General features: G+C 47.0%; 1 protein-coding gene across 3 annotated transcripts in view; it reads right to left on the reverse strand.

Moving 5' to 3' along the window:
- Positions 1–24,404, reverse strand: part of LAMA5 (laminin subunit alpha 5) — a 223,032-nt gene extending 198,628 nt beyond the window's left edge. The window contains exon 1 of one of the 3 annotated variants that reach the window (XM_082225741.1): positions 24,384–24,404. In XM_082225741.1, the coding sequence (XP_082081867.1) occupies positions 24,384–24,389 (6 nt within the window). In that variant the 5' untranslated portion in view covers positions 24,390–24,404. Of the gene's footprint in view, positions 1–8,018; positions 8,645–24,383 lie in introns of those variants that run through there. The other 2 variants (XM_082225740.1, XM_082225739.1) reach the window with 2 other exon arrangements.
- Between the last annotated feature and the right edge of the window lie 932 nt (positions 24,405–25,336).

Raw genomic sequence — 25,336 nt, forward strand, 5'->3', positions numbered from 1 at the left:
ACCGCATGTGAGCAGGCTATAAAGTGGGCCATCTTGGTTAACAGATCTACCACCACCATAATGGCTGTTTTCCCTTTGGACCTGGGCAGATCAGTCATGAAATCTATTGCCACTGCCTCCCACGGTCTTTCCGGCGTGGGTAGTGGTTCTAATAAACCTGCCGGCGCCCGCCTCTCCCCCTTGGCTCGTTGGCATCGGTCACACCCTCTCACATACTCCCGTACATCTTCCCTAACCTTGGGCCACCAGAATTCCCTGGTAACCAGCCACATGGTTTTGTGTTGCCCAAAATGCCCTGCTGTGGGGTTATCGTGCAGTTGCTTGAGTACCTTTTCCCTCAATTCCCCTTCAGGTATGTATAACGCTCCCTTGTAGTACAACGCCCCATTTCTCTCCTCAAAACCCCCGGGTTTGTCTCCCTCCCTCCTAAGACTCCTGAGTTTGTCCTGGGCGTATTCATCCTGCCCCGTTCCCTCTACCAGTTCCCTTTGCCCCACCAATGCCGCCCCACACACCCAGCGGTCCTCGGGAATGACATGGGTCTCTTCGGGTGCACCCTCTCCCTCCAAATATTCAGGTTTGCGTGAGAGAGCGTCCGCCCTAACGTTCTCCGGGCCTGGTACGTAACAAATCTCAAAGTTAAATTTGGAGAACTCCTGGGCCCATCTCAACTGCCGTTGGTTGAGCACTCGCGCAGTTCTCCAATACTCTAGATTCTTATGGTCCGTGCACACTTGCACCTTCTGTTGTGCACCAATTAGTAGGTGCCTCCATCTCCGGAAGGCCTCATAAATTGCAAGAAGTTCCCGGTCGTACACCGTGTAGTTCCTCTCAGACTTGTTCAGCTTTCGCGAAAAGAAGGCACACGGTCGCCACTCTGACCCCTCCTTCCCCGGCTGCAGAAGAAGCACCGCCCCTATGGCTCTGTCCGACGCGTCTGTTTCGACCCTCAGCTTTTTTTGTAAATCCACATGTAGAAGTTGTTCGTCAGAGGCGAAGGCCCTTTTCAGTTCCTCAAACGCTCGCTCCGCCTCCCCCGTCCAAACAAACTTCTTTTTGCTGCTGAGACAGTCCGTGATGGGCGCCGTCAGGTGGGCGAAGTTTCGGATGAACTTACGATAAAAGTTTCCAAACCCTAGGAACCTCTGCACATCCTTCTTGGTCTTGGGTGTTTTCCATTCCAGCACCGCTTGAACCTTGCCGGGGTCCATGGCCAACCCCTTATCTGACAAGCGGTACCCCAGGAATTCCACCTCCTTGGTATGAAACTGACACTTCTCCAGTTTCACCCACAGTCTGTTGGCTTGCAGCCTGCTCAACACTTCTCTGACGTCTCTCACATGTTGCTCCTCATTCTCCGAATACACCAACACGTCATCTAAGAAGGCCACGCAATTCTTGTAGAGCAAAGGCCCCAGTACGTGGTTCATGAAAGCTTGAAAACACGCGGAGCCTGTTTGTAATCCAAAAGGCATAACTAAGTATTCAAATGCCCCCAAAGGGGTGAACATGGTGGTCTTCCATTCATCCCCTTTCCTTATACGTATCAGGTTGTACGCCCCCCTTAGGTCCAGCTTTGTAAAAATCTTTCCCTTCCGCACCCTGGTCAAAATATCATCAATCCTGGGCATAGGAAAAGCCGCCGGCTCGGTCACTGCATTTAAGGCCCGAAAGTCACATACCAGCCTCGGCTTGTCCGTGTGTTTTTTGTCCACAAAAAACACTGGGCTACCCCCCGCTGCCTTGGACTCTCTGATGAAGCCTCTCTTCAGGTTCTTGTCAATGAACGCTCGCAACTCCTGCATTTCCCTGTCTGACATGGCATACAACTTGCCTACAGGAAGCTGTGCTCCGGGGAGTAAATTGATCTGGCAATCAAAGGGTCTATGCGGAGGTAGTTGGTCAGCTTCCTTCTCGCTGAACACGTCGCTGAGATCAGCATACTGTGGTGGCACCTTCCCCTTCTCCATTACTTCAGTCCCTGCCAGGGTGGCTTGGGCCCCTGCTGACCCCTTTTCCCCCCTGCAGTGTTCTAAGCAATGTGCGGAACCGAAGGAAACCACTCTTTGATGCCAGCCCACCAGCGGATCATGTAGGGCTAGCCAGCTCATTCCCAAAATAATGGGAGCACCTCCCAAGGTGGCCACATTAAACGCTATCAGTTCTGTGTGCCTTGCCACCCTCATTATCATTGGGATGGTCTGCAAGCTGACTCCTCCTCCCAACAGTTCCCTGCCATCGATCGTGGTCACCTGCAGGGGGTTGCTTAAAGGGATAGTCTGTATCTGGTGTTCAGCAGCAAACTCCTTGCTCATAAAATTGCAGGAGCTGCCTGAGTCCAACAGTGCCTTTATTTTTAGGGGGTGTCCATTTTGCAGCTCTAGCGACACTTCAATCACTAGAGCAGGTCGAGGAGCTTCTGGCACTGGCACTTGGGGAAGGGGCACTTTCACTGCTCTTTGACCTGGCTGCAGTGCCCTGATGGCAACCAGGCGTTGGCTTTTACCTGCTCCGTTTCTCCCTGCTCTTCCCCCTCAACAGCTCCCACCATTCCTTGCCATTCCTTCCTCTGGGGGCAGACTCTGGCAAAGTGGCCTGGCTGTTGGCAGAGATAGCATTTCCGGGCTCCCTTTCCCTCCTTCTTCGCCCCCTCACTGGGCTTTGAAACTGCGCGCGCGCGGGCTGTTCCGATTTCCATCGGCTCTGCCGGCGGGAAAGCTGGCTCAGGAATGTCTGGAATGCGTAACTCCTTCCAACGTTCCCCTCTCCCTTCCCGCCTCTCCAAGGCTCTTGCCTCCTGGCGCGCTCCAATGGTCAGCGCAGATTTGGTCAGCTGATCCATAGACACCGCCCTGGGGCTCCTGGCCAGCTCGTCTTTCACAGCTGAAGAAAGACCTTCTTCAAATAGCATCTGAATGGGTGCTGCCGATAAATCCCACCCCAATCTGTGAATCAGCATGGTAAATTCAGTCCAGTACTCACGGACAGATCTGCTTCCCTGCTTGCAAGCCATTAACTGTCTGCGCACCGCCCCTTCCTCAATGTCGCTGGAAAACATGATATCCATTGCACGAAAGAATTTCATAGTGTCCTTTAGGATATCGTTGTGCGTTGCCATCAGGGGTCGAACCCAGTCTCGCGCGCCCTTCTCAAGATGCCCAATTACAAAAGCAACTCGAGATTCCTCATCAGGGAACTCATCAAACTGGACATTCAGGGCATATTGCATTTCAGTCCTAAAGGCATGGTAATCCTTGGGGTCCCCCCCAAACTTCTGCACCAATCCTGGTACCTTTCTGGGGAACTGAGTGGTTCTCCCCTTCTTGTCTGCATCTTGAGCCCTCCTCTCCTCGAGCCTCGCCGTCTGCAGCGCCAGTTGGACCTCCAATGCTCGGTATCTTTCTTCCAAGCTTGGATCAGCTCCTCCCCCTGCTACTCCGGCTCCGGCTGGGTCGCTCATGATGCTTTCTCCTGCACAGGCAGCGTACAGAGACTGTCGGACTGCTATCAGGGGATGATTAGCTGCTTGTGCTTAAAATGGTGCCCCTTCAGAGTTTGTGCGGCCCCACAAACCTCTGTGTGTAACAGAGCTCCTCAGACATGTCTGCTCTAGTCACTATTAGAGTCCGACAGTGGCTGTTTGCGGAAACGCCTCCAACAAAGAAGTTCCTTAACGGAAACACGTCTCCTGGACTCACGACGTGACAGCTTCCGACGAAGCATGGGTCTCCCTGCAGTTGCTTCTGACACCTCCCCACTATTTTCGCTGGACGTGTCTCTCACCCCTTTCTCTCCCCTGCTTCCTGCCTGCGTTGCTGCGTCTCTCTCAGTATTACTGAGATCCTCCTCCAGAGACCCCGCGCTCCCCCTGCTGGTCCCTGCTTTGGCTGTTGAGTCTCTCCCCGTCTCTGGGAGCCCTATCACCTCCTTTCCCTCTGATGTCAGTTCCCTGACAACAAAGCTCAGAAGGTTTGGTTCTATTTTGATTAGTCATAACTTGCTGGGTTGTCCAACAAACTGTGGTTAATTTTAACTATGGTTTGTCTGAAACAACCCAACTTCAAGCCATGGTTTATGAAGCTGGCTACAAAATTAAGATTAACCATAGTTTAAAATTTAGATGTCGTGTTTAAACTACTGTTAACTGGGGGAAAGCTGCCAATCTCCTCTTATGGCTAACTAAATTCCTCTCATAATAAACCATAGAGTCTGAATGAAATTAATGTGGAATAAATTAGCCGCAACTTACTTGCCTGGTCACTTTCTAGGGGATTTAAGCAGAACTAACTTTCCCAATGGGACGCGGGTGATGCTGTGGAGTAAACCACAGAGCCTAGGGCTTGCCAATCAGAAGGTCGGTGGTTCGAATTCCCATGGCGGGGTGAGCTCTGTTGTACGGTCCCCAGCTCCTGCCCACCTGGCAGTTCGAAAGCACGTCAAGTGCAAGTAGATAAATAGGTACCGCTCCGGCGGGAAGGTAAACGGTGTTTCTGTGGGCTGCTCCGGTTCGCCAGAAGCGGCTTAGTCATGGGGGCCACATGACCCAGAAGTTGTCTGCGGACAAACGCCTGCTCCCTCAGCCAGTAAAGCGAGATGAGTGTTTACAGCAGGGTTGGGGAACCTCCATTCCAGGGACCAAACACAGCCATCCAGGCCTCACCCCTCTCCCCAAGCCACACTCCTCTCTAGCTCTACTATCACCTCTTTGAGTGCTTTTGTATGACCAGAATGTGTCCTTGAACTTGTGGCGATTCCTCTTGCTTGCTCGATGGGGGAGCATGTGTTGTGTTTAGAAACCTTTGATTTTATTTCCCCCGTGGCTAGAAAACCTAATGTACTAAGACTCATATTCATTGCCCTGCACACTTTTTGCCTTCGGACCTACCCTCTGGGGTGGACTCAGGCCTTTCTCAAGTCTCAGTGGCACCTTGTGCGAGACTAAAATTCAGCACTCCTGCCTCTCACCTTCCGTTCTGGCTCAATTCATTACCTCATAGGCGCAATGCCCTGCAGCAGCCTCAAGGCTTGGTGCACAGTTTGGTGGAACTGCTCACTCCAAAATCCACCTCTATGCCCAACACTAGCATGTAGGGAATGCTGCCCTAGTGGGAAGAAAATGGTTCCCCGTCCCTGTTTCAGATGTTGCATTTGTGCTATACTAGCAAAAATGCCAGTGCCTGCCAACTGCCTGCACTGTTCTTTTATAAGACATTAAACTATGAGTGGAGATACCTGGGCGAGCCAAGATAGAACTCTAGAGAACTTGCTTATACTTACTAGAGAAGCTCCTGTTTTGAGAAAATGCAAAGATCCCTCTTAACAGTCAAACGTTTTCAGTGCAAAGAAGCAACTCCAAAAAAAAGGCCAATCATAGAATTGTAAGGGACAGCTCGGATCACCTAGTCCAGGGGTCTGCAACCCGCGGCTCCTGAGCCGCATGTGGCTCTTTTACACCTTTGCCGCGGCTCCGGGGCGGATACTAGCAAGGGGAGGAGGCGCATTGTGCGCCCCAACACTCCCCACTGTGGCGGGCGCTGTACTGGCTGTGACGTCGCATGGGGGTGGTGCATGCGTTAGTCACGCACTGTCCCGACGTCACCTTCCCGCCTGACCGCTCGCTACATTGTAAGGTGCATGTACGCTGTTCACTGTTTTGAAGGGGACTGAAGAACACACACACACACACACACACACACACACACAAAGGTAACTTGTTAATTTAACGTTTATTTCTATGAGGAGGAGTAATCCTGAGGGGTCAAACAAAGAAATAATTTTAAAAAGTGACAAAAAAGTTATTTTTATAATGACGAGTTTTGCGGCTCCCAGTTTTTTTTTTCTTCGGAAACGGGTCCAAGTGGCTCTTTTTGTCTTAAAGGTTGCAGACCCCTGACCTAGTCCAATCCCCTGCAATGCAGGAATCTTTTGCCCAAAGTGGAGCTTGAACCCGCCACAACCCTCAGATTAAGAGTCTCACGCTCTTGCCAGCTGAGCTACCTTAATTCTCTCCTCTATGTATCTTTTTTTATAGGTGATCCAGTGAAAACACAGAACTCCGAATTCTGAGCAAGGAAGGAAAAAAGAAAAGGTGCTTAGAAAAGGGCAGACCAACTGTGCCGCTCTGAAAAGCAGGTTTGCTTCACAGATATTGAGCTGTAGATGTGGAAGCCACGTAACACCATAGTTATGAAATGAAGAGGAATATTTGTAGTTGGGTCTCTGGCCATGAACTCAACTGGCGGTAACCTTAAGGCAGGCTGCTATGCCTCAGCCCCCACAGATAATAACAACACTGGGCCAAACTTGCAGGGTTGTAAGGAAATGAACATTAGGTGCTCCGAGCACTACATGCACACACACACAACACCACACTATTATTAATTAGTAGCATGAAATAGGCCAATGTGTTTTCTCCAACACAGGTTTTCTGCTATTATTTTCTAAAAAACCCACTGGAGTTCTTTTGTACGCCTGGCAAAAAAGAAACACATTCCAGCGGCCAATCACATTTGTGTTCAGGGTCAGTCTCAATCAGAGGCTGGCATTGCTGGCCAACTGCTGAGTCCCATGCCCCAAAATGGGGCCCACTGCCAAATCCAAGAGGGCTCCCCCGGCCCTGCTGCCCCTCCTCCTCATGGACGCTTCCTGATCACCTGGCCCCTCTAAGCATGTGAGCAAGAAGAAAGCTTCCTCTCACTTTGCCCTCTCCTGGAAAGTTGCAGGGACTGTGCCCAAAGGGGCAGGAAAAGCAGAGAGTATGGCGGTGGCATCTTGACCAAGAACTGCCGCCCCAAAAAACACCCAACCCTGAAGCCAGGATTGCCTAAATTTCAACATTTTCAAAAGATAAGTGCTTAAACTTTCCCCCACTACAATCAACAAGTCTTTATTGTTATTTTTTTTATTTTAAGCCAATGCTTAACTTTGACCGGATCACAATATTATTATTTTTTGGCAAATGGGCACCCTCAACTTGAGAAAACAGAAAGTTGCTTTTTTATGGAGAGGGAAGCAGCGAGCACCCACTGCATTCAAGCATACTAATAAAGCACACAAATCAGAGTTTTGTTGTAAGTTTGAGCACGTTGGGTCTAACCGTAAAATGAATGGGCCACAATTTACCCAGCAGTAACCACTTGCTAACTGTGTGTGTGTGTGTGTTGTCCTGCCAAACGTGAACAGAATCTTACTGCCCCCCTCACAACACTAGAATTCTGATCAGCTATTTAAGTGCTGTACGACTTCCACTTAGCAGAGGAGCTCACACACCAAGCTTAACAAGCAGCTGAGAAGTTATCTCTTGGCAGATGGTTTGTCTGTACACAGTCAATGGAGGTGGGGGCGAAAACAAGAGTAATTGCATTCCTCCTTGAAACTGGAAGGTGGCACAGCCATTCCGTCCAGAGTCACTAAAAAGGTCTGCTAAATTCAATGCTCCTTTCAGATGTCCACATTATGAAGCGCAGAGCAAACATGTGCTCTGTGAGTGTGCAAACAGCCACAAACACACACTTGGGAGAGACACTTCCTCCCCCGACCTTTTGTGTGCCTGCCCCATTAACTGAGAATCAATCCACCAACCTCAAGTCAACTTGGGAGATAACAAAAGAGGAAGGAGGAGGGGAGATTTCGAGATTTCTAGCCCACACTGGTGGAGGAGCCAGCCAAAAGTTGTGCGCTGTGATAAATAATTGCAAAGCCAGGATATGTATATTTCCCCTCCCACCCTCTTCCTTCATCCTGTAACAGCCCACCTGAGAGAAAAGTCCCATCGTGGTCCACGGGGCTTACTCCCAGGAAAGAAGGCACAGGATTGAATCATCAAGTTGCGCGCTCTCCACGATGCAAAGATTCGCGCGTGTTTCGTGTTATAAACAGCAGGTCCCGGGGCGGGTTACAATAATTTAAAGCTCATCATTACAAAACACTTAAAACAAATTGCAGCCACAGTAGTAACAATGCAAGATGCGGCCATATGGAAACTAGAAATCAGGAAGCCTCCGAGGAAAATACTGTACCTGGATGGTCTGGTTGGGGTCTCCTCCCGCTACCGGCCCGCCCACGAGTTTGCAATACAAATCCTCCACGGCTCTGGGGGTCTTGGCGCCGGAGTCTTCCTCGCCGCAGGTCGCGGTGGCCGAGATCTTGGTCCCCTCGGCCAGGTTGAAATAAGGCGGGTGCAAGCTGTGGCCGTTCACGTCCGCGTGGAAGGAGACCGGCTGCCCTTCCGAGCCAGAGGGCACGGTCGCGGCCAGCAGCAGCAGCACCAGCGGCGGCGGCACCACTGGCGGCGCGCAGCGGCTCTTCCCCGGCGCCCTCGCCATTTTTTCGCGTTTGGCAATAAAGCAAAAAAAGAAAGGAGAAATCCCGGAGGGAATCGGGATCGGGGGAAATGGGAAGGAGCAACTAGTGTTTCCCCTGGAGAGCCATGGCTGAGGATCAAAGGGCTAAAGGTCCCCAAAGCCGAGGAGAAAAGGAGACAGCGGCGGCGGCAGCAGCAGCAGGACGCAAAGAGGAAAGTTTCCCGGCTGCGGCGGTTTCCAATCAAGTAGCAACGAGGCTGCGCAATCGACGCATCAACCTGCAGCTGGAGCCTCACCAACTTGGCGACTTGGAGAGAGAGGCGCACCGTTTCGCCCCAGGAGGAGGGGATATAGCGGGATCCGAGGCGGGTAGGGGTGGGTGGGATCGACGGGGGGAGCGGAGGAGGAGGAGGAGGAGTGGCCGCCGCGCGGGGATTATTCATGCTCTGATTCTGCCCATTGTTTTGGCCGCTCTCGCGGCTCCCCTCCGGGGTTAACCCGTTCGCGCGCCGGCCCAGAGCAACGTGGGAAGCGAACAATAAAAGGCCCCGAGGTTGGGGGGGGGGCCGCTTCGCGCCCCGTAAAGCAAAAGCCTGCAGGATGGTGAATGATTTCTTTTTTTAAAACGCTCCCCCCACGCCCCAAGGCACTTTCCCAAGGGGCTGTGAAAATACGCAAAGTTCCCTTGAGATCCTATATCTGCATTTACGCGGGAGAAAGCCGCACTGAAGTCACCGGGGCGTAGTGCAATCCCTGCATAGGATCGGGTGCAAGGGTGCGATCCTCTGCAGGCGCGATTACTTGGGAGTAAATCTTAACTTTAGTTTTTCCCGTTTTTAAACGATGCGCGTAGGATCCCGCTGCCCTATACAAAACGAGGAGAGCGAGCCCTTCTGAACTCGATGGGCTTACTCCTGAGTAAACTCGCGAAGGGATTGAACGCTTCCTAAGTATCGTGGCATGCTACTGTGCAGGTCCGATTGTGTTGTTACTAAAGAAGAGAGCAGAACAGAGCATTAAAAAAATCGCAAAAGTTCTGTGGCCAAAATAAGCAAAAGCCTATTTAAAAAACATATATATACTCTTAGGACTCGACCCTATCTGTGGTTAGCTGGAAACAAGTCCCATTTTGTTCCAAGGAATTTACTTCCAAATAAGGTCACAGTCCTCTTTATGTGCACTTACTTAGAACTTGGGAGTAAGCCCCCTTGAGTTCAGTGAAACCTTTGGGTAAACTGTGCAAAAGAATTCACCTCACCTGTGTATCTGTTGCCAATAATCCCATTCTATTCTGGGAAGGCCCCTTCATGGATCATTGCCTTGCCGTGGCGAAGGAGCTTGAATAACTCAGAGAAGCTATGAACTATGCCGAGCAGGGCACCCAAGATGGACAGGTCATAGTGAAGAGTTTTGACCAAACGTGATCTACCTGGAGGGGGAACTGGCAAGCCACTCCTGTATCCCTGCCAAGAAAACTCCATGGACAAAGACAACAGGCATATAAAAGTTATGAAGCTGGAAGATGATCCCCTCAGGTCAGAAGGCGTCCAACATGCTACTGAGGCCACCTCATGAGAAGAGAAGACTCCCTGGAAAAGACACTGATGTTGGGAAAGATGGAGGGCACAAGGAGAAGGGGACGACAGAGGACGAGATGGTTGGATAGGCTACCAGCATGAGTTTGACCAAACTGCGGGAGGCAGTGGAAGACAGGAGGGCCTGGTGTGCTCTGGTCCATGGGGTCACGAAGAATCGGACATGACTAAATGACTAAACAACAACAACAACATTCTGGGGTGGTGGCCACTGCAGTCCCAACAACAACTAGAGGGCCACATGTTGCCTGCCCCGCAGGATAACCAAGTACCATATTTTTTGCACCATAACACTCACTTTTTTCCTCCTAAAAAGTAAGGGGAAATGTCTGTGCGTGTTATGGAGGGAATGCCTATGGGTGGCATGCCTACGGATTTTCCTCCTCTAAAAACTATGTGCGTGTTACGGTCGGGTGCGTGTTATAGAGCGAAAAATACGGTAGTAGGAAACAACTGGAATTCAGTAGTATACCATCTCTGAATCTGGAGGTTCTATTTAGCCATGATACATGGCTGTATTATTTGGGGGTGGAGGGGTCTGCTCCCAGATGATCCTACAACAGCATGCTTTACCCATTTCCAGCGGTGTCCTGAATTTACCTTTTACTTACTCCTATGGGAGGAAGGAGAATGTTACGCTTGGGGACAATGTTTCAGACCTGTGCCTGGCTCATTGCATGATACAAAGTTACTCCCTACAACTTATTCAATGTATGAGTAAAGAAACACCCTTGAAATCATGCCAATGTTTCTATCTGCTTACAGTGATCTCCTAAATAACTAATAAATTTCCCTCTTCTTTTATAAAGTTTTTGTCCTCTTGGTTTCTGAGTTTTCAGTCAGTTTTGCCATTTCAGCATAGTCCATCAACTTGGTCTACTTTCCATCTCTGGGCTAGTAACATCTGGGCGGCTGTTGTTCCACACATAAAAAGTCTTTTCTGCTCCTTTGGAATGTCAGTACCTGTAATTCCTAATTAAAAAGCTTCTGTGTTGTTTTTTACAAAGGTTATTTTAAACATTTTTTCCATTTCATTATATATCATCTACCAGAAAGCTCTTATTACCTTACAAGTCCACCAAGTATGATAAAAGGTACCTTCTTTTTCTCTACATTTTCAGCAGATAGATAGATAGATAATTTATTACAGTCAAAGACCAGCTCACATAACATAACACAATAAAAACAGTGTTCATAAAGATAAAATATACAATCGGAGCAGATTGCAGCATTAGCTCATGAGTTAAAATTGAGATATCATAGAATCATAGAATCATAGAGTTGGAAGAGACCACAAGGGCCATCGAGTCCAACCCCCTGCCAAGCAGGAAACAGCATCAGAGCACTCCTGACATATGGTTGTCAATACATACATACACCCGTGCAACTGAGATTTGGGCTACCATAAAAATAAAAAAAATGACCCGAGGCACCCCAAAGGGCGACTTCAGCATTTCCCTAGTGAGTTATTTTATTCTAGAGGATGATCTGTGCCTACAAATCTGGCTGCTGAATCTGGCTACCAGTCAGGTCGTTCAGCAGATATTTGTACTTGTCCTATACAATTTTACCAACTTACTAGGTGTCAAATACCACCGGTACATCATTTGCATGTAATTTTCTTTCAGAGTACAACATGCTGTAAATTTTTCATAACCTTTCTTAATCTGCCATCTGAAGTAAAGGTACTAAATTTAAATCCAAGTGGACTGATGCTTTGTCAGTGGCAGAACATCTGCTTCACTTGCAGAAGGCCCCAGATTCAATCTCTGACAACTACAGGTAGGGCTGGCAATGCTCCCTGTCTGAAATTCTGGAGAGTGCTGCCATTAAGTGTTAACAGTACTGAGCTAGAAGGAGCAATGGTCTGGCTCAGTATAAAGCAGCTCCCTGTTTTCCTATGGGAGCAGGTAAAGGTAAAGGTAAAGGGACCCCTGACCATTAGGCCCAGTCGTGACCGATTCTGGGCTTGCGGCACTCATCTTGCTTTATTGGCTGAGGGAGCTGGTGTACAGCTTCTGGGTCATGTGGCCAGCATGACTAAGCTGCTTCTGGCGAACCAGAGCAGTGCACAGAAACACCGTTTACCTTCCCGCCGGAGAGGTACTTATTTATCTACTTGCACCTTGACGTGCTTTCAAACTGCTAGGTTGGCAGGAGCAGGGACCGAGCAATGGGAGCTCACCCCGTTGTAGGGATTCGAACTGCCAACCTTCTGATTGGCAAGTCCTAGGCTCTGTGGTTTAACCCACAGCGCCACCCGCGCCCCTTTTTTTGAGATTGTAAGTTGCTTCAAATTCTTTCTAATGTTGCATTTTTAATTTGGACCTGCAGGAAGAAGGCTGGGTAATTATTAATAATAACAACTAACAGCAACAAGAAGAAACCAGTGCATGTTTCTTCATCTGCAAAGCGTAAGAAACACTGGCCATTTCATTGGGATAGGCTGCTTAGAATGGCTGGCTGGCAGCTTGAAAAATATCGCTGCCATCCTGATGGGGACGCCAACTCTTACCCTGAAACTGTTGCAGCCGCCAGCTGATCCTCCGTTGGCACCAAGCCGCTTGAGATTCTATTGACATGACGTCAGGACTTGTATGTGAAGTTTCTAATGTGGCTCAAGGTAGCTCAGCCCCCAGTTCCACATGGCAAGGAAGCATTCGAGCACAACAGCCAAGCCCATTCAGTTAGGAGTGACTTCCTGGAGCGCTTTCAAAAGCTCGTTTTTACTCCTTCCACTTTGGAGGGCTTTCCGACCTTGGGAATCTTAAAACACGATCGCTGCGTTCTGAACTAGTCCGCTTTTGAACTTACAAAATGCGCTCTGTTCAGCTGAAAGCCAAGCCATGTGATAAAAGGCAAGAGTTCTGAAATACGTCAAAAGATGAGACGAAATGTTGAGTCTTCCCGTGGACATATTCTCAGAGAAGTAGCCGTGTGAGCAAAAACAACAGAATCTTGTGACATCTTCAAGATCAGCATTTATTATTGCATAAGCATCCAAGCCCGTTTCACCAGATTCATGAAATGATATCCTAAACTGGCATATATCAATATATCAGTGTGTTATCATCAATACTGCTTGTGAATGATCACTGCAGTTATTTTGTTTTATTTAGAAAAACTTACAAGTGGGTTAATCTGGGGAAAAAATCAAAGTTCTGCCACATTAATGATCACAGTTCGTATTTATTAAATTTCATTTCTCTCTGACTTCACTGCTTACATTTCTCGCTACAAGTTTCATTTGGGAAGGCCAACTTGGCTAACATATTCTGAATTTTGGGAGCATTAGCATTTTAAGTGATATGAATGGCAATTTATTTATTTTTTAAAACAGACCAACGAAAGCACCTCTTCAAATGGCGAAGTGTAAAGTATAACTAAGGGAAATTAAATCTATCCCAGAGGCATCAACACCCTCTGCTTGCTGAGACCTTGCAGTAGCATGTGAGGCAGTGTGCAGTGATTGCAATGTAGAAATCAGTCCAGACACCCTTAAATTTCATTAAATAGCTTGTTACTTAAGAAAAAACAATTAAGTCAAAACATAAAATTAAAAGCAGGAAATGGTTTAGTTAATAACTCCCAAAGGAGCGGAGGAAAAAAGAGCCACTTTGATTGCTTTAATCCTAGCCTCCCTTTAGTAGTAGCCTAGTGACACATCATTAATTATCTCTCTCCAAAATTCAGTTTTTGTAATGAGCTATTAAAATATCAAAAACAGCTATTAACAGGCAGATCAAACATCACAGAGTCCTTTTTCTGTAAGGCTTGCACAAGTAAATGGGCTATAGAAATAGATAAACAGGTTGCTGTCATGCCAATAGGGTGTTCATTTAATCGTAAATATTTGTAGACATTAAAGGTAGGGTCATGAGTTAATAATAATAATAATAATAATAATAATAATAATAATATATTGTTTTGCAGCTTCCAGAAAAATATTAAAATACAATTGTTCATCAAATATTAAAAGTCAGCTGAAGGGCTGACTTCAGATGTCTTCTAAAAGTAAGATAGTTGTTATTTCTTTGACATCTGGTGGGAGGGTGTTCCACAGGGCAGGTGCCACTACCGAGAAGGCCCTCTGCCTGGTTCCCTGTAACCTCACCTCTTGCAGTTAGGGAACCACCAGAAGGCCCTCAGAGCTGGACCTCAGTGTCCGGGTAGAACGATGGGGGTGGAGAAGCTCCTTAAGATATACTGGGCTTTAAAGGTCAGCACCAACACTTTGAATTGTGCTCGGAAATGGACTGGGAGCCAATGTAGGTCTTTCAGGACCGGTGTTATGTGGTCTCAGTGGCCACTCTCAATCACCAATCTAGCTGCCGCATTCTGGATTAGTTGTAGTTTCCAGGTCACCTTCAAAGGTAGCCCCGCGTAGAGCGCGTTGCAGTAATCCAAGCAAGAGATAACTAGAGCATGCATCACTCTGGCTAGACCAGTGTTTCCCAACCTTTTTTGGGCAAAGGCACACTTGTTTCATGAAAAAAATCTCGAGGCACACCACCATGCCAGATGGGGAAAGGTCACTTTTTACTTATGTAAAAAAAAATAAAAAAATAGTAACAGCATAGAAGGTAATGGTTAGGCTAGCATCCCTCTTCCAAATATGCTAGGTTTTTATTTGCAGGGACTGTTCTACATGGGAAAGCATTCAGCACTGTCATTCTCCCATCTGCCATCTGAATTGGTACTATTCTGGGTCAACTTACTCTGCTGCATGTGTAGATGAAAATGGCACCAAGTGTAGGGGAGGGGGCAGAACAGGTTTCAGATACAGGATAGTAAGCATACACGTACTTCAGATTGAACTGGTTGCTTGCTTTGCAAGTTTTCATTTCCCAAATGACTGCCTTGGCAAGCGCAATACCTACCAGGCTCAACGCCGGTCTCGCGCTGCCGCTTCCCGCGCTCTCAAGGACCCGGGAGGAGGAAGGCGTGAAGGGAATCCCGAAGGCGCGAAAACCTTGCGCATGCGCAGGCCTTCCGCCTGCGACAGCCCAGTAGGCCGGCCGAAGCGAGCGGCGATGGGATGTGGGAGGGAGCTCGCTCGCCGCCCCGCGTGTGCCTATGTGGGGCACATTACAGCCCAGTGACGTCAGTGCCACGCAGGCAGCCAGGCTGGCAGACGGCGAGAGCCCCGCGCTGGGCGGCCTCTCCTCGCCGCCGCCGCCCCGCCTCTCGCCACCCGACTCGCCCGCCTCCCTCCCACGGCACACCAGGCAACGTCTCGCGGCACACTAGTGTGCCGCGGAACACCGGTTGGGAAACACTGGGCTAGACAGTCCACGGGCAGGTAGGTTCTCAGCCTGCGTACCAGATGGAGCTGGTAGACACTTGCCCTGGACACAGAATTGACCTACGCCTCCATGGACAGCTGTGAGTCCAGAATGACTCCTAGGCTGCGCACCTGGTCCTTCAGAGGCACAGTTACTCCATTCAGGACCAGGGAGTCCTCCATACCCACTCACTCTCTGTCCCCCCAAAACAGTACTTCTGTCGTGTCAGGATTCAACCTCAACCTTTATGGAAGCAGAACAGAGTTTTAACTTGTTTCATGGACAGCACAGGAAGTTGCCTTATGCCCGGTGAGACAATTTTTGTCCTTTTCGCCCAGTACTGTGTGTTCTGACTGCCCCCAGCTCTTCATGGTCTCAGCACAGGTCTTTCCCATCACTTGTCACTCAGGCTGTGTACACAGTATGGCTTCCTCCAGCTGCAGGATACTCCGAAAGCTGGTGCCCGAAATCCAGGTGCATGTGACGTCAGCCACAACCCACAGGTATCCTTTCACTTCTTGAGAAATCCTCCTGTTTGCTGTACTTTCCCTCAAACCAGCTTCCATCCAGTTTGAAAATGTAAACCAGGGATAAGCTGAGATGTATGTACATTTCAAATAGCCATCGCACAGGCAACAGCGCATTTGCACAGAAAACAGCTTCAGTGAATTGCAACTCAGAGACTCCAGATTTTGAACCTTTCTGTATGCCAAGAATGGGCTGTGCCAATGATCTGCATTCAGTTTTATCATACAGATTGTGGAATCATAGTTGGCGTGCTCTGGTCCATGGGGTCACGAAGAGTCGGACCAGACTAAACAACTAAACAACAACAAAGAGTTGGAAGGGAACATGAGGGTCTTGTAGTCCAACTTCTGCAGTGCTGGGATTTTAAAAAAATCTTATTTTTTGCCCAATGTGCGGCTTGACCCCATGACTCTGAGATTAAAAGTCTCATGCTCTACTGACTGAGCTATCCCAGGCCTTCTGCAAGTACTGCTCCCCTGCCTGAAAACTATATTCTGGCAATGCTCAATAACCTGAAAAGGATGATGAAATAGCTACTGTAATGCTCCCATTGTGGAACTGAGAAAAAGGATAGCAGTGTTTATAAATGGGGAGGGACCATTCACTACAGTGTGGTGTATGAAACTCACTGTGTGACCTTGGGCCACTCACAATCTCTCAGCCTAGCCTACCTCACAGGGCTGTAGGGAGGATAAAATGGAGGAAGGGAGAAATTTGTACGACAGCTAATAATAATAATAATAATAATAATAATAATAATAATAATAATTTATTTATACCCCGCCCATCTGGCTGAGTTTCCCCAGCCACTCTGGGCAGCTTCCAATCAAGTGTTAAAAACAATACAGCATTAAATATTAAAAACTTCCCTAAACAGGGCTGCCTTCAGATGTCTTTTTAAAAGAAGATAGCTGCTTATTTCCTTCATATCTGAAGGGAGGGCATTCCACAGGGTGGGCGCCACTACCAAGAAGGCCCTCTGTCTGGTTCCCTGTAGCCTCACTTCTCACAATGAGGGAGGGAACTGCCAGAAGGCCCTCGGAGCTGGACCTCAGTGTCCGGGCTGAATGATGGGGGTGGAGATGCTCCTTCAGGTATACAGGACCGAGGCTGTTTAGGGCTTTAAAGGTCAGCACCAACACTTTGAATTGTGCCTGGAAATGTACTGGGAGCTAATGCAGATCTCCCAGGACTGGTGTTATGTGGTCCCAGCGGCCACTTCAGCTCCATGGAGGAAAAAAGAAGTATAAATGCAATAAACAGACAAAGAAACTGTGAAATTATAGCAAAGGCAGTTTGCCTGGCTTTCATCAACCATAACTATTCAAATACCGAAACTAGGGACTTACTGAACTAATTGGGAAAGATGTTTTTCATTAAGTAGACTAATTTTGTCTTTCTTTTTGCTTCCTGTGTAGCAGAAAAATATGTCAGTTTCACTTAGCTCAAGGGAGATGTTGCTAATTTTGTTTGCATACTAATTCAAGCCTGTTTATTTACTTTTAAAAATGCATTCTTGTTCTCCCTGAAGACAAAGAGCACCATCCCCTTATATCATGGTATCAGGATTAAACCTAATTGTTGCAAGTTGCCACCTTGTGATTTCTCACTAAAATCAACTGCCGGCTTCCCAGTGCAAAAAGAGCTTTATTCTGCTTTTTGATAGGAGATCTCTGCGTTTTACACACTCGTTGCCCTACGGACAGATGCACACTCAATTATTAAAATGCAGATTATGACTGAATTCTTTGAGGTAAGGTGCTTTAAATGTGTTTCATAGAATTCTAGGATTGGTAGGAATTCTGAGGTTCATAGTCCGGCCCCCTGCAATGTACACAGCCAAAGTCTATTACAAATACTGCAGTTTTGCTATTTCAGTGCACTCATTCACAGGTCATGAAAGGCTATATTAGCATTTTCAAAAATAAAAATAAATCCCTGAATGTTGATTGCAACCCATGAACATGATAAGAGTGTGAACCATCAAGGCAGATCTAACTAATCCACATGAGCACAGAGACTTTCTCCATTGTATGCTTAGAGGATTGTAATTCATTAAAAATTATCAGAAAGGCGCTGCAAGAGCTCTGTATCCCAGGTTGTTTCCTTTGGTTTTTTTTTAAAAAATGATATTTATTGAAAAAAGAATTTTTTTAAAGTTACAAAGAAAAAAGACAAAAACAGAAAAAAAAATAAAACCATCATTTTCAAATTCTCCACTTTCATTACCTTCTTTCCACGACCTCCTCCTCCTCCCATCTCTTGTATCTTGATTAATAATTGTTGCAGCAAATCCTTACCATAATTCATAATATTCTGTCATTACATTACCTTACTCTATTTTCATCTTATCTTATAAAATACCTTAAAACTTAAGACTTAAATCTTAATTTTTACCAACTTCTCATAACAATTACCTTTTTACCTAATTCTTAAAACATTTTTTCAAGAGCCAAGTAATTTCATTTCAACATTTTTCCAACGTTCATCAATTTTATAAAACATTTCTAATGATAAAAAATGAAAATAAAAACAATCCAATCTTCTTCCAGCGTCCCCTCCCCCCGGTCCCGGGATTCTCAGTCCTTTTTATCCCATTAGTCTGGCACATTAACCTGGTGATCTTATATCTGAGGCCTTCAAATCTCTTCCATGTCCCTTCCGCAGCTCTTCTTCATATTTTCCTTTCACTCGTGGGAACTCCAGCTTGGTAGTGTTTTTGACCCTTTTCAACAAATCAGCCCCATATCCCAGGTTGTTTCCAAAGTAGCACAAAGTAACTCATTCAGACAGTACAAGCTTGCACAACAGAACTCCCTGCTCCTCTCCCTTAAATCTGTTCTGCCCCCCCCCAAATCTTCCAGAGCAGATTTGGGGCGGGTGCAGGCACACATGGATGAGGAGTGGGGGGAGAAAATTAAAGCTCAAATCTTTGGCTAACAAAATGTGCTTAGAGAACTAGGCTATTTTATTCTTACAACTTGCCGACAAAGGTCCGTATAGTTAAAGCTATGGTTTCCCCAGTAGTGATGTATGGAAGTGAGAGCTGGACCATAAAGAAGGCTGATCGCCAAAGAATTGATGCTTTTGAATTATGGTGCTGGAGGAGACTCTTGAGAGTCCCATGGACTGCAAGAAGATCAAACCGATCCATTCTGAAGGAAATCAGCCCTGAGTGCTCACTGGAAGGACAGATCTTGAAGCTGAGGCTCCAATACTTTGGCCACCTCATGAGAAGAGAAGACTCCCTGGAAAAGACCCTGATGTTGGGAAAGATGGAGGGCACAAGGAGAAGGGGACGACAGAGGACGAGATGGTTGGACAGTGTTCTCGAAGCTACCAACATAAGTTTGACCAAACTGCGGGAGGCAGTGGAAGACAGGAGTGCCTGGTGTGCTCTGGTCCAGGGGGTCATGAAGAGGCTTTTGAATTATGGTGCTGGAGGAGACTCTTGAGAGTCCCATGGACTGCAAGAAGATCAAACCGATCCATTCTGAAGGAAATCAGCCCTGAGTGCTCACTGGAAGGACAGATCTTGAAGCTGAGGCTCCAATACTTTGGCCACCTCATGAGAAGAGAAGACTCCCTGGAAAAGACCCTGATGTTGGGAAAGATGGAGGGCACAAGGAGAAGGGGACGACAGAGGACGAGATGGTTGGACAGTGTTCTTGAAGCTACCAACATAAGTTTGACCAAACTGTGGGAGGCAGTGGAAGACAGGAGTGCCTGGTGTGCTCTGGTCCAGGGGGTCATGAAGAGTCGGACATGACTAAACGACTAAATAGCAACAATTCTTACAACAACGCTGTGAGGTAGGTTAGGCTGAGAGATAGAGACTCCCGGTTACCCAGGGAGTTTCATGGCTGGGAAGACTCAAGTGTCTGTGCTCCAACACCAGCAAAGGTGTAAGGTTTTTACTTTGCTTTCCAATTTCTATGGAACTGCAATGACTAGCTTAGGACCCAAGGATTGTACGTAAGAGTAAACCTATTGAAATAAATGTGCCCAAGTTACATACATCGATTTCAATGGATTGTCTTCTGAGTAGAACTAACACTGGATACCACTCCAATCTTTCCCCTAGTGGATTGAAATGCAATCCTTTTCTTTTCTTTTTGTAATATAATCAAGCAAGCTTTTGCAATTTTTTACAAGGTAACCTTGAAAGATATCTCAATTTAATGTGGCTAGGAAGCCGTCAGCCTCTTGGCTGCATAGACAGATTAGAAGAAAATAAGAACAAGCCAACTGTTATTCGTATTTGAATTATTCAACAATCCTTACCCCTTTGACTGAAAGCCTGTCTCATTGTTATACCCTCTCTTCCATTCATAAGTGTTTTACCCAGAATATACATATACGTAATCCAGTCCAAATGGAGGAAGCCCCTATAACTCCTCACCAGAAAATTTAATTAACTTTAAGGTCAGCCTGTACCTTTCTCTGTAATCAAATGATTTCAAACTCAGCACAAAGCCAGAACAGGTGTTTCTTTCATTCATGCTGTCTGTCTACCTGGCGAGGGCCCAAATATATATTTTTTCCCTTTTAAGTTTACACTGCACACTAAGCATGGGCACATGCCTGTCTCGAGGCAGCCTCAAAGACGGTTCCATTGCTGAGCCAAACACGTTCTGCTTTGTTTTCTTTGAACCCAGTGCAAACAGCTGTTTTCTAATTCTTAACTAAATAATTGTCGCCATTTACGCCACACAGCTCTTGCCAACCAGGAGATTGATGCTGGTGATAAAAGATGTCTGCAAACATGACACGGAGGCTGGCAGCATTAACTGCACTGTGTGGGAATCCCAGGAAAACTTGGAGACAATCAGTCGGGTCGTGCAACCACAGCGCACAGCTTCCAGGTCATGTGGCCAGCATGACTAAGCCGCTTCTGGCAAACCAGAGCAGTGCACAGAAACACCGTTTACCTTCCCTCCAGAGCGGTACCTATTTATCTACTTGTACTTTGACGTGCTTTCGAACTGCTAGGTTGGCAGGAGCAGGGACCGAGCAACGGGAGCTCACCCCGTTGCGGGGATTCAAACCGCCGACCTTCTGATCGGCAAGCCCTAGGCTCTGTGGTTTAACTCACAGCGCCACCAGTACTTCTTTTATTGTTTGTTGGAGGAAGAAAGCTAGGGTACAATAAATATGCCAATAAACTAGCAAGCAAATATATAGGCAGCTTGGTGGAAACTAACATTAAGACTCACAGTTGCTGGGGGTTTAGAGGGATTTTTTGTTGTAAGTCCCCCCCCCCACTCCAAAACTGAAAAATAAAGGTTGTTGTTGGGGTTTTTTTTGAGCAGTTGCAATTGTTCCCCTGCCGCCTTTAACAATTACAGAGCATGGTTTGCTTTTATAAACCCAGCATGGCCATGAATGAAGAGAAAGTGGTGTTTTGTAAATGAAAAGGGTTTGGGTTACACTCTGCTGCTTCTACACCTGCGCCTCTCTCTTTGCCCCCTGCATGTGTTTTCCCAGATGAAATATGAACAATTGAATTTCTGAAGCCCACCAGCTGTTTCTGAAGAAAGGGGGGGGGCTCAATGGAATGTTTAAAAAATGTTCAAAATGAAGACCTTTTCCCACTCAGTTTGTAGCGTATGTATTTTATAAATCAAACGAGCAGCAAACAACAGGACATCATTGCTAACTGCAATGCATTACAGCCATTTACATTTCAGCTATGGTTTTCCCCAAACAGACAGGGGAGTCCTGCTCAATGCTTGGCTAAACCAAATTTTAGATTAATGGGAGGGCTGTTTACAAAGCAATAAAGTGGCACAAAGCTACATGCGTCAAGCCAAGAATTTGGATACCTCAATAAATGTTCATCTATATATGTTTGGTTATATCCAGTGTTAGTCCTACTTAGGAGAAAAATTTTGGTCCATTGGCTTCAGCTGGAACTGCATTTTTGGGGGGTTGTTGTTGTTATTATTTAAATAGAAGCTGATAAGCCTGAGACCACAGAGCCCAGGACTTGTCGATCAGAAGGTTAGCGGTTCGAATCCCTGTGACGGGGTGAGCTACCATTGCTCGGGCCCTGCTCCTGCCAACCTAGCAGTTCGAAAGCACATCAAAGTGCAAGTAGATAAATAGGTACCACTCTGGCGGGAAGGTAAACGGTGTTTCCGTGCGCTGCTCTGGTTCGCCAGTAAAGCGAGATGAGCGCCGCAACCCCAGAGTAGTCTGCGACTGGACCTAATGGTCAGGGGTCCCTCTACCTTTACCTTTAAGTTTCTCTCATGTGACTGAGTCAGGCAGGGTCTGTATGTATCCCCCCAACATCGATATACATCATTAACTCATTATGATGACTTGCTGTCACACTGCACAAATTTATTTATCATGATAAGCTAAGCTCAGCAGCATAGTAAATGCTTGAATAATAATCACACATCAATTAATTGTGCTGGGAGGGGCTAGGATGATACCAGCACTGGCGCTTACAAAGACCACACAGGAGAATTTCAGATCCCTGAGTTTTTGGTAAACTGGAATTAGTAACCATTGAATAAGGGGGAGAGAAGGGAAACAAATTCCTCTGTAATTCTCCAGAATGCAAAGTGAGTGTCAACAACATGATAATGCAGAGCATTAAGTCTGAGACAGTTCATCCTTCCCACATTGCCATTCCAGAATGTTGCAACTTGCCCAGAACTTTTGGAGATGAGTGGTGCAAGAGCTTAGCACATTGAAATCATTGTACAGTGGTACCTCAGGTTAAGTACTTAATTCGTTCCGGAGGTCCATACTTAATCTGAAATTGTTCTTAACCTGAAGCACCACTTTAGGTAATGGGGCCTCCTGTTGCTGCCGCGCCGCCGGAGCTTGATTTCTGTTCTCATCCTGAAGCAAAGTTCTTAAAATGAAGCACTATTTCTGGGTTAGCGGAGTCTGTAACCTGAAGCGCATGTAACCTGAAGCGTATGTAACCCGAGGTACCACTGTAATGTAATTTAATACAATGGGCTGGTGGATGGGGAAGGAACTTCTGTCCGTTATGAGATGATGAAGCAAGGCTCCCATGACTTTTCTGTTATTTGCAGCGGGTACAGGGTGAGGAGCTTTCACCCCTCCCATATCCAAGAATCTGCTGATGTTCTCTGCTGATTCTCCAGAGAGGAGGGGCGATTTCTGCTCTCTACTTATTCCGCTCCAGCCTCACATCAAAGTGTCGGGGGGAGAGAGAGAGACTGAGTGTTAGAGAGAGATTGTGTGTATAGATAAGGTTGCTGCTAAGAGCAGCCGCAGACACTCAGTGCAATTCAGCATTTTTCGTTTAGACCTCATTTAGCTCTGTATATAGTTGTGTATTATAGTTGTAGATAGAATAAAGAAGATATTCTACAGAGCTGCTCTCCAAGTCGTTTATGCTCTGCTGTACTCTGCTATACTCTGCTGTGCGACGACTGTCTTCTTGTGGAAGTGAATCCGGTGCTCACAACTCTAAGCTGTGAGTCCACAGCACTTTGACCTGTTCCTGTGCAGAAGGTGGTCTCTGGAAGTGCTACCCAGCTCGCCTAGCCCAGTCGGGGCTGAAGTAGATGAGTCCAGTTGGTGGCACTGGCTCAAGGGCGATGCTGACACAGGGATGGGGGAACCTCAGGTCTGCAGGGAGTGGGGGTATAAAGAATGCCCAGCAGCAGCAGCATGCCACTGTCTCCAGGCCACACCACACCACACCACATCACTCCACGGTATCCCTTTCATAGGGCTTGGTGTGCATCCTCCTCCAGTGCTTTTGCCTGGCTGCAATGTATCCTTGGTGGTGGAAGCTGGTGTTCTGTAGGACTAGCAAGGCAGAAAGCAGGGAAGCCAACTGTACAGTAAGCCAAGTAGATCAAGAAATGTCCATCGCTGGGCCTTCCAAATGAAGACAAATCTTGCCAGCTTTGCAGATTTGCTGCCACTTTTATCTTGGAGTTTCCCAGCGATTCGGGCAAATGTTGGCAGTTCTGGATTTCCCAGTCGCATTAGTACAGCGATGGGCAGTGGGGGGTGGGGTGGGAGGAGTGGGTTGTTGTCACACCAGCCCGGGAGATGAATGCAAATAACAGTCATCTGTGAAAACGCATCTGGACGCATTTTCTTTGCTTTGTTAACCACGCCAGTTATAGCAACAGGTGGAGAGAGCTGTGGGCCCGCATGTCACTGAAAGCGTTACACTCTCTACATTTGCCCTCTCAAGTGTAAAATGCAATCCAGATTTTCAGGCAAGTCAAAACGGTTAATATACAATGAAGCTGGCAGGCAAACCTGGAGACTTCTGGTTGGCCCTGCTGAGTGTCTGGCAGCCCTAGTAAATTGTGATTGTTTTCCTTTCACCAAAATGCAAAAACTAACACTCCCTAGGTCATGACATTTGTGGGGGCATCTCAGTCGTGATGCAATATTACTACCCAAAAATATCTGCCAGCGTCCTGTTGACCAGCTTCCGAAGGTGAATGTCAACCAGCTTGAATCCACAAACATCAGCCTGCTTCCGCCATACAACATCTACTGGCTTCCAAACTCCACCATCGGCCACCAGCTTCCACTATGTCCACCACTAGACATCAGCCAGCTTGCTATCTATCATGGATATCAGCTGCCTTCAAGCCAAGATCCCCCACTCAGCAAGTGAACTTGCCTTGTTATTACTCCCACAACCAGATGATCACCTCCATCCATCCGCCAATTCACCTTCTCCAGGTGGAAGAAGACTGAGCAATGCTGAATGTCTCAGCTGCTGCCTGCTGTGTTCTGCTGGGGAAGAGGAAAAGGCCCACCTTTTCATCCACTCAGATGCCATGTACTTTTATGATGTCATAAGTAGTCCGTAGCCACCGGCAACTGCTGGGGGTGCATCACTATAACGTCCCCAGGCCTCACAATTGTTGGTGCATCTTAGCAGTTGTGATAAGAATTTTAAGGTCTTAGATATATATTAAATGTTCATAAATGTACCAACCAAGCACGTACATAGATCAAGAAGACTGACCTGAAACCATTTTTGATTCCCAACTGACCAAATGTTTTCTCTGCAAGGTCAAAGGAAAATGGAAAAGCCTCCCCATTGTCTTTTCCTTCACAAATCCTGTCTTAAGAGTATGTCTGTCTGTGTTTGAATAAGGTGAGCCTGTGACCTGGCTCAGGAACTTAGTATTTATCATTACAAAAGACTGGCAAGGCTCCCCAGGGTATCCAGTCAAGTGAGCATTAACAGGTAAACCTGTCAGATGAGATAAACAACACACTCAGATTTCTGCTGTAGACCTCCTTTTCTGTGATATAGGTATGATGTATCTGGGGGGTGGTCTTGGGTTACAACCCTTCTGTGATGTATGCATGATGTATGGAGGTGTGGTCTTGAGCTCCAGGACGGGGAATTTAAAATGTCTATATAAGGGCAGGCACACCTTGGTTCTGGGTTCCTCCTCCTTTCCTGCGTCTGAGGGGAGCACCCTGTTGCAACAGATCAATAAAGATCAGGTTTACTAGCTGCTTTGCTTCTTAATATTCTCTGGTTGACCTCTGCTATTTTCTCCTACCAATAGGGAACCTATGTAAGGACTCTATATGGGCTCTTGGATACCCCATAAGGGAAAAGGGCAGATTTTTGTTTATAACACAG

The sequence above is a fragment of the Podarcis vaucheri genome (assembly GCF_965113315.1).
Source record: "Podarcis vaucheri genome assembly, chromosome: 6".
In the NCBI taxonomy this organism is placed as follows: domain Eukaryota; kingdom Metazoa; phylum Chordata; class Lepidosauria; order Squamata; family Lacertidae; genus Podarcis; species Podarcis vaucheri.